We start from the raw sequence: 9,678 nt of genomic DNA, 5'->3' as shown, positions 1-9,678 counted from the left end.
GTTTAATTCAATGTAATTAAGTGAGAGATGAAGGACTGTAATCTTCATGAGGATCATCATTTGTCAGCGGTTTGAAGAAAGTGTTGACCTTCAAATTTTTTTTATCAAATCTAATACATTTTTAGAATTCAATCCTGGCTAAAGCAGAGCCAATATATTCTGGAAATCGTGTGCATACAGCGGTGAGAACTACCTACTACAACACTACGAGCAGCACGCCTGTCACACGCAAGCGTGAATCTTGACGCTTAGACCTTTGGTGATTTTATTGACTTCACATTCAGGGATCCTCCCCAGCGCAGTTAGTTGAATGCGCTCGTTGTGAGACGACAGTGCCATTCAAATTACACGGCTGTTGTGTATTCGCTCAAACATTAAAAGCATTTTGAGGTACAACATATAAGTAAACGGTGTAATCCATGCTTGTTACTGCTGTAATGTAAAGATGGCGAGGCTGCTTCGCAATTTACTGTTGTTTACAGTCAGAGTGACGCTAAAGATCAGAGTCCTTGGTTTCTGGGCACTGGTTTACGGTTATTGCGCTTTCTACACTTGCATCGTTCTGCTAAAACTTTTGTGGAGCATAATAATAAGGCCGTTAAAAACATTCCAGTGGGTTATCCGAGAAAATGCTCCTGCCTGCTTGAATGACACGTCCTTGGGAACGCACTGTTATGTTAGAATTAAGGTAAGGTGCTTAAAGAAATGTTGCTAAAATATGCATGCGGTACTCCTGTAAAGAATTGTAATTAACAAATAAACACCAAATAAAAGGGGCCTAATGCTGACTGAATTTGTAACTTGAAATCATTAAGCCCAAGTGCATTATCATGTTTTTCTTATTATTATTATTTTTTATAATGAACACGTATGTAGATACTAATATATATATATATATATATATATATATATATATATATATATATATATATATATTATATATAAATTAATGTCGTTTTTGGCATATAAGGATAAGCAATTTACAGTAAACCTAACAAGTGCACTGTGCTCGTTCCAATACGTGCTGAAAAACAGCTCCAGTTTAGCGGTAGGCTACCTAATATTTTCATTGGCAACATAATCTCCTACGCCTACGGCAACACATCAGTTGTTGAAATGTACTTCGTTTGAATTGTCTCAATGCTATATTTGATATTACTATTCTTCTTCTTGAGCTTCTAGGTTTGATAAGATAAAAACGTGGTTGACAATGTTAATTGGAATTCACCTGCCAAACACGTCACCTTTCGTCACCCCTGCTTAACGTTGCTGGAATATCAGTTCTGAATACCATGAGGTGCATATGTTATTATTGGTAATCACAGACCGTAGTGTTTACCATTTTTTAAGTTTCCACACAGAAACATTGCTTTCAGTTTTTTATTAGGTAATTAATTCATTCGGGGGTGCACAGTAAGCTTATTGATCCTTTACGCTGGAGCTCATATTGTACATGCATAATATACAACAATATTGATATTCCTCTACAATATTCCAATGCACGGGCTGTCCATATTTATTAATATGCTGAGGTTTTAACAGGTCTGCAAGATGTATTAATTGTTCCTTCTTTTCACCTTTGTTCCCCAGTGATGCACATATAATCATCACTTTGAGAATGTTAATGTTGTGCAGCCTCGGGTATTACAGGTGGATCCCATTGTTAGTCAAGCCCCTGCATCTCTCTTCCATATGGGATTGCATTTTATTTTACAGCAATAGTAGGAAGTCCATTGTCATCATGAGTAAGAAAGTGCATGCAAACTGTGTAAATAGTGCAATTGTAGTAATGAATTGCATGCACCCTTCTTTTAGGAATCCGGGTTGAGATTCCATTACGTAGCTGCTGGTGAAAGGGGCAAACCTCTGATGCTGTTTCTCCATGGATTCCCAGAGTTCTGGTAAAACTGCAAATATCATTGCATACCCAAGAGCCTCATCTATCTATCTATCTATCTATCTATCTATCTATCTATGTATAATGAGGCTCTTGTGTATGCAATATATATATATATATATATATATATATATATATATATATATATATATATATATATATATATATATAATGAAATATTGTACAGGGCTCTGTATTAAGCAAGCTTTCCATGTGATTAAAATCATCTGACACAAACCATCAAAGAAATTTCAGATGCCTGTTTATATTTATATATATATATATATATATATATATATATATATATATATATATACACACACACATATATACCATCAAATACTACTCTTTTTAAATAAGTTCCATTTACAATTTAAAGTTCAGATGAAAAGCTGGAGATTTTTTCCTGGAACAGTTTGGTAATGGACAAATAAATTACCTCCCAGTTAAAGTACTTCCCCAAATAAATGGACGTATTAACATATATCCTAGTTAATAAATCTTTATTTTTACAATCTAATACCAGCTGAACCTGGGCTGCGTCTCAAACTAATTCTGAATGGAAAGAGCACTTTAATTACCAGCATGCTGTACTGGATGCTTTGAGAGAATGGAACATAAAACACAAATGTGCTGAGGCTTGCAGACAGCAGCAGAACAGGACGAGGGTTTTATGGACGGACATTGGTTTTCTCCTGTTGTGTAGGAGTCGCTGTAATTCAAGACTCCCCCATTTTTCATCATTTTTTTGTGTCTGTGGAATGCAGAACTTATTTGTCTGGAATGGGTTTTCCGAGATAGATTGTCAACAGCAGTCAGATAGTCTATAACTCACACTGACATACAGCCTTTTATTAAAGCAGACAGACGTTAATTATTTAGGGGGGAGGAATCTGTTGTTCATGGCTGACCATTTATCGCACTGAACACAGAATAGGTTCTGTTTCAAAGCCCAAGCGAGATTTTCAGTATTACAGATTTATTCATTTATCGGTATTTCTGTAGCCACAAATTTAAAACTTAGGTGAATAGTCATTGTTTAAAATAATGGTATTGTTCATAGTTAATTGAAAATCAAAATCACAATCTCATTAAGGGTTTCAATTTGTAGGCCTTCATAGCTAGTTTATTGGACCCTTGGACTCTTTGATTCAAATAATGAAGTAACCTGCATTGGAAAAATAAAGCAAAAGGCTTGTATAATTTACTGAGCCCTAGCACATTTTCAGACTGAAGCTTAATTAGTTGGTTAATGAGTGACTCAATTTGGTGTACTTTACAGTCTCTGCTTGAGAGAAGTCCAGCAGAATCTGAGAACATGCCCCAAAAATGAAACTAAAGAAAGTTTAGGGTTTGTAATAGAGCTTGTTGCTGTTTCAGGTTTTCATGGCGACACCAGCTGCGAGAGTTCAAGAGTGAGTTCCGAGTTGTAGCTGTGGATATGCGGGGGTACGGGGAGTCAGACGTACCGGCTGGGAGAGAGCACTACAGGCTGGACTACCTAGTGACTGATGTCAAGGATATTGTGGAGTACCTGGGTGAGTTCAGCAATTAGCCTCCTGAGCTGAAAGGCTAGCAGAGCAAACCACTTCACCTCTTGAACCTCTTGTATTTTCTTTTTTAGCATTAGTTGTGCTGGCTGCAGAGGTAAAGAGAGAGAGTCAGATTTTTCTCATGTTTTTCTTAATCCCCCAGTCTCTCTCTCTCTCTCTCTCCCATGCAGTTGCTTTTCTGTGGTGAATAGGAGTCATTATTCTCCCACTGTTCTTTCAAAAGCGATCTCATTTAAAAAGCAAGGACTGAAATCTTAGTTGTTAAGTTTGTTCTAGAATGGGTCCCAGAAACTGAATTGCTATATATGTGTTGAAGTGTTTAAAGTTACAAATGAAGAGCTCTTTGTTTTGCTGCAGGTTATAACAGGTGTTTCCTGGTTGGCCATGACTGGGGTGGAATGATTGCCTGGTTATTTGCTATCCATTATCCAGAGATGGTGAATAAATTGATTGTTTTAAATTGTCCTCATCCTACTGTTTTCACTGGTAAGTTCAGATTTTTAAAGGACTGCTTAGCTTTTTTTGCTGTGCAGTGGCTTAAATAGCATCAGGTTCCATGGCCACCTTTACACTGCTCTCTCTTGCCTGGAAATGGCCCAGTTATGTAAAAGTGTAGAATGAAAATGTAGTGCTTTAAACCTCTGTACCTTCCAGCCCACTATAGCATCAAACATTCGATATATGCTATGTTCTCTTAAATTTAGCATCGATCCAGCCAATTACATTTATAGATAAGGCATTGAGAGCTGAAAATGATAACCAGAAGACATAAGCACACGTTTATTGTGTGATGAAATTGTGTCATGCAAGATCAGTTTAATTCTGCACGATGTACAGTATGTAAATTAAATAGAACTGCACTACAAGTAGGGCCTCCTTTGTCAGCATCAGTATTTATACACAAGCTTTGAAGAATATGTAAGTGTTATAGATTTTCTTACTGGTTAATTAACAGGGGACACATCACTTAATTGCCTTTCCAGTGGTTTTATTTGACTGTAAGGCTTTAATTTCTTAAGACAGTCTCAGTTCGTTATGTGACGGTGCTCTAAAGATGAGGTAATAGGCTGTTTCTGTAAAGATGTTTAATCAGACAAGTCCTGGAATCCAGCTAAAGCTTTTCTGTGCTTCCAGATTACACTCTGCACCATCCCTCCCAGCTGATGAAGTCAAGTTACTTCTTCTTTTTCCAGCTGCCACGGTTTCCTGAATTCATGTTTACCATCAATGATTTTAAGGTAAGCCGCGCTTATCAATAAGGACGTAACATAATGTAATGTTAACATACTGTTTTCACAGCATATACCACCCCCTGTACTTGAAATACACTTTATGCCTTCATCAGTGTTATGAGTTGAGCTGTATTTTTCTTTTTTTTTTTTACATAAGTAACAATATTTAGAGGATCAAAGAATAGTGGTTAATAATTGAAGTGACAGAATCTGTAGAGGGTGATAGGGTAAAATGAGTCTTTTAATGATATGTTGTAAAATACATAATACAGATCCCAAACCATGAAGGTACATGTGCAATTAAAATAGACTGAACTGAGAAAAAGATCAATTACTTTAAATAACTGACTGCAAACTGCGCTGGACCATTCATCTCTTCCTCTAGCACAAACAAAACATTACCATTAAATATTCAACTACACATAATAATCGTATTGTTCTCACCACTGTCACATTTACCTGTACGCATTATACCCTTGAGGGTTAATACTATATCCTCCTTTTCCATTTATAGATTTTAACTTTCTTCTTCTGTGTTTTGCTTCAGGCTGTAAAATATTTGTTTACTAGTCAGACCACAGGGATTGGGAGGAAAGGCTGCCGGCTGACGTCTGAAGATATGGAAGCCTACATGTATGTGTTCTCCCAGCCAGGCGCTCTCACTGGGCCACTCAACTACTACAGAAACGCTTTCAGGTAATTGCCAATTAAACGCTTTTTTAGGAAGATTGAAACAAATCTTAAACTGTATTGAATATGTCACATAGCAACAGCAGCTGCTTGCACGTACATTGTTACGGTCGCAGCGCAATCCCAGCCAAGCATTCTTGATTAGATAGAGTGGAGTCTGTGCCCCGAGTCGTCAGTACGATGTTTTTGTGGAGAGATGTATACTGTATTAGCCTTGGTGTTTCCATTTGGATATCACAGTGCTAGACCATGGACAGGGGCAATGAAGTTCTTAACACTTCACACCAGGCTGGGAAGAAATGACATCAACAGATCGCATGTCTACGTAACAGAATGTATTATTCTGCTACCCGCCTGCCTTGCTTCACGTGCATGTCAGGTTTAAGAAGGCTAAATGAGGACAAAAATAAGTATTCAGCAAACACAGCTGCTGAAAAATGAGACGACCTTCAGCCGCTTATACAGTTCTTAACTCTTATCTCAGCCTTGCAAGCAGGGCACAGCTGAGCTGACTAACACTAACATGCCTTGTAACAAAAATAATATACGCTTAAGATTAGTTTTTGTAGTAGGATGTTGTTGTTTTTTTTTAAGAATTTGAGTTACTTGTCCAGATTTACAAATCATAAGTAAAAATATGTGCTCTATTCCATACAAATTGTGAAGCTGTTCTTTTACATAATTAATGCTGTAATTAACACCAAAGTCGTTTCAGCATTGCTGCAGGCTTGTTTATGTGCAGAACCCCCTAATCACCCCCTATCCTCTAAAAGTATACAACTCTTCATTGAAAAGGGAATCATTTTACTGCACTGTTAATGAACAACATCAGTGCCCTCTAGTGGTGGTTTGAACAATGGTAATTTATGATGTACTTCGCATTTTTCCATAAACAAATAAATGAAGGACTAGAAAAAAAAGCTAGTTTGATTACCCTTAACCTTCTACAAACATTACCAAAATACCGTTGTACCCTTCTGTTTTGTGGTCTGTAAAGGATTTGTATTTAATTCACCTGATTTTGCAACATTTTGTACTATTATTTTACTTTTACAGTACTTGTGCTCTTGAACTGTTTTTTTTCCATGCTTTCCTATGCTTTACTATGTGTTAATTTGTAAAAATGAAAGAAACTTGGTAGGCAAACGTTCTGACTTTTTACAGTTTAAACCTTAGTTAACGTGCAAAAATCAATGTAGCAACAATTAGGCCAAGCAAACCCCCACCAGAATCAACAATATTTTAGAAGCAGGGCATTTTATTTACTTCTTCCTGAAGGAAGCTGAAAAAATGTTTCCAAGAATTTGGTGCTGCAACTGTGCAGGAAGACCCTGTACACCACACAAAGGCACAGAGCTGTTTCTTTCTTGTTTCAAACTCATATAAATAAAGGGATCTTTGTAACCAGTTCGTGATATTAATGCATTTAGTCACTGACAAGACAATAGGCTTCTCTGTGCCGGCTGCCAGGTAGGGCTGGCTGTAGCAGCGGGTGGACATTTATTGCTGCAGTAGTGAAAACAAGTGTTGTTTGCTGTGCGTGATTTAAAAGCAGACACGCTTATAAGTGGCACACTGTTTTATAATAAACCAAAGGAGTTTGTTATCAGAAATAAAGAATTTAGCTTTAGTGTGGGAAAGGAAGTTCCGTATTATTATTATTATTATTATTATTATTATTATTATTATTATTATTTTTATCAAATACTAATCTCTATTCAGAATTGTCTGAGATACTGGACATAAATAATGACTATTTTTATACTTAAACAAACCACGTGTATGGGGTGTGGTTTATCTGAAATTATCTGTTTATCTGTGCGAAAAATAAGGTTTTTCATGTGCATGGACTGTACAAGGGGTGGACAAAAAAAACACACCTTCCACAATACTGTCAATGAGGTGTAGGGGCAGCAAGGATGGATTGATGTGACAAGTCTGCAAAGTGCTTCAATTCATCCGGACAGATACTTGTCGATTCCTCAGTCCTTCAGGAAAGTTGTGTGTGGGAATACTTTCCTCCACAAAGGTCCTCAGAGTCCTCGCAAAGCAACTTTAATTTGTGCGGTAACAGAAGCACCTGCCAACTGAACCCCTACCATCAGTTATCTATTAAAGTCTGTCAGCACTGTTGTCTGTGACTCGAACTGGCTTGCAGAAGGGATAGTACAGGGTGGTGTCTGATGTATTTAACATGGGCCTGATTACTCTAATATAATACCACTCAAATAAATAATACTTCTTAGTTGAGTGTAATTCTGAAACCCAGGACTAGTGGAGTGATAAAAAAAAGTGTAAGAGAAAATTACATTTTGATTTATTGGTTTGTTTTTTTTAGCTTTCTGCCTTTGAAACAAGAAGAGGTGAAATCACCAGTTTTACTTCTTTGGGGAGAAAGGGATGCGTTTTTGGAACAGGAGATGGCGGAAATATCAAGATTATACATAAAAAATCACTTCAGACTGAATATTATTTCTGGAGCTAGCCACTGGCTTCAACAAGATCAGCCAGACATTGTGAACACATTAATATGGACGTTTCTGAAAGAAGGAGAGTCAAGGAAAAACTACAGAAACTGATTACTGCATGTGCTGCTGCTGAATACTTGGAATTGCCTGTGAAAACTTTTAAATGCAATCATCATTGTTTTATTTATATACAAAAAAAAAAAAAGTTTTTGCACATAACATTAGCCTTAATATTGGGGCATACGGTCACCTTGTGATTTGTATTGTGTGGTGCCTTTGATTAACGTATTAATGTGAAGAATACAGTTACAGAGCTGTTTAAATGCTTGATAACCATCACAAAAACGCACATTTTGTATAATTAAAACCATCCTTTGTAAAATTGAAGGTGTGTTCTCTTAAAATGATAATGTTCTTCACATTTGTATTTTTGACAACTGCTCAGATATATAAGAATGTTGTTATCTTTATCTTTGAGTATAAAGTAATGGTTAAGTATTGTAAGAATTTTGTATCTCTTGTCTTACACATGCATATATTAATTCATCGATCCAGATCAAAGCCATTCATTTTTTTAAAGCAAATAAACAGCAAAAACAATTCAGCTACCATGTTTTTTTTTATATCCCTCTGTTCTAGAAAGAATTAGGTTTGGACTCCCAAAATTAATTCATATCAGGTTAATTAAACATTTTTCATTTAATGCTTTTGGGACAAAGGCTAATGTTGACGTACGATCACAGAAGCACAGTTGTTTCTCTGCAGAGATTCCTGTCACAATTTAAGAAGAAAATGAAGCATGACAGAATAAAATGTGTTTTTGGTCTTGACCTGTGAAATAATGATAACGCTCACCATGTATAAATTCTGGATCAGCATATCATTTTGTTGACAGTGTTACAATATTTTTTTCATTTAAATATAACATTTTGCGTGACATCTAGGGAATATATTAAAGTGCTGGGATTTATCATCTCATGACTGAAAAGGTATTGAAGAGGTCACACAATTGAAGCCTCAATTGGATGCGTTACAGAATGACTTGTGTCAGCACTAGCACTAAATGAGATTGGATTGTGGATATGATTTCTGGCATTATATAACATCTACAGACTGTCCCCTTGTATTACAGAACAACCCTTGTCCTTCCAGGCGAGATGTCAGTAGCATTTTTACCTGACATAGCAGCTTGTACCTTTTAGTCTATGGACCAGTCTTGTTACCCTTCTCTGTAAATAGCAACAATAAATTACTGTATTCCGATAACTTCAACAAACCTGGTTCATAACCTTCATGTTAGCTGCCAGGGATACAACCAGGTGAAGGATCGCATCAGGGCTAGAGGGTCATGACTTTTATTATTTACATCATTACTGTTTGATTTTGGGATGACAGGGTCCTTCAACATCATAATTGCTGTGTCTCCTGAGTACTGATTATGTAACTCCCAGAATGCCTATAAGCAGGGTATAGGAGGACATTACAGGTCAAGTTTCTTAGATGGAGGCTATAGAACATACTCATACTTTTATAAAGAGGAATTTGAGAGAAGCAGGTAAGTTCTGTCTGCTCATAACCAAACAACAGCAGAAATAAAATGCCACCAATTTGAAAGCCTCCAGTGAGAGACCAAGCTTGGAAACAGACACTACAGGTGGGCACAGTGGATGCACTGTAAATGGATGATTCCCGATGCAGATAGGAGGTGATACAGAGTTCACGCAGTGGAGCTACAGTCCTAGAGCACAACAGAAGAGCTGAATAGATGAATCTGCAGCATCCTTATGGTAGTATAGCTGCAAGGTGGACATATCTCTTCATATCTGTCAAGGCCTGTG

General features: G+C 36.8%; 1 protein-coding gene across 1 annotated transcript; it reads left to right on the top strand.

Annotated features, from left to right (window-relative positions):
• The first annotated feature begins 231 nt into the window (after window positions 1–231).
• On the top strand, window positions 232–8,440 carry ephx4 (epoxide hydrolase 4). The gene is made up of 7 exons (XM_034028416.2): window positions 232–688; window positions 1,816–1,901; window positions 3,278–3,435; window positions 3,808–3,936; window positions 4,585–4,688; window positions 5,230–5,378; window positions 7,711–8,440. Exons 1-7 carry the CDS (start codon window positions 446–448, stop codon window positions 7,949–7,951), a joined length of 1,110 nt encoding a protein of 369 aa, XP_033884307.2. The 5' UTR covers window positions 232–445; the 3' UTR covers window positions 7,952–8,440.
• Window positions 8,441–9,678: the final 1,238 nt, after the last annotated feature.

This window comes from Acipenser ruthenus, chromosome 12 (assembly GCF_902713425.1).
Source record: "Acipenser ruthenus chromosome 12, fAciRut3.2 maternal haplotype, whole genome shotgun sequence".
In the NCBI taxonomy this organism is placed as follows: Eukaryota; Metazoa; Chordata; class Actinopteri; order Acipenseriformes; family Acipenseridae; genus Acipenser; species Acipenser ruthenus.
The sequence above is the reverse complement of the archived record's forward strand: the minus strand, read 5'-3'. Positions and strand labels throughout refer to the sequence as shown.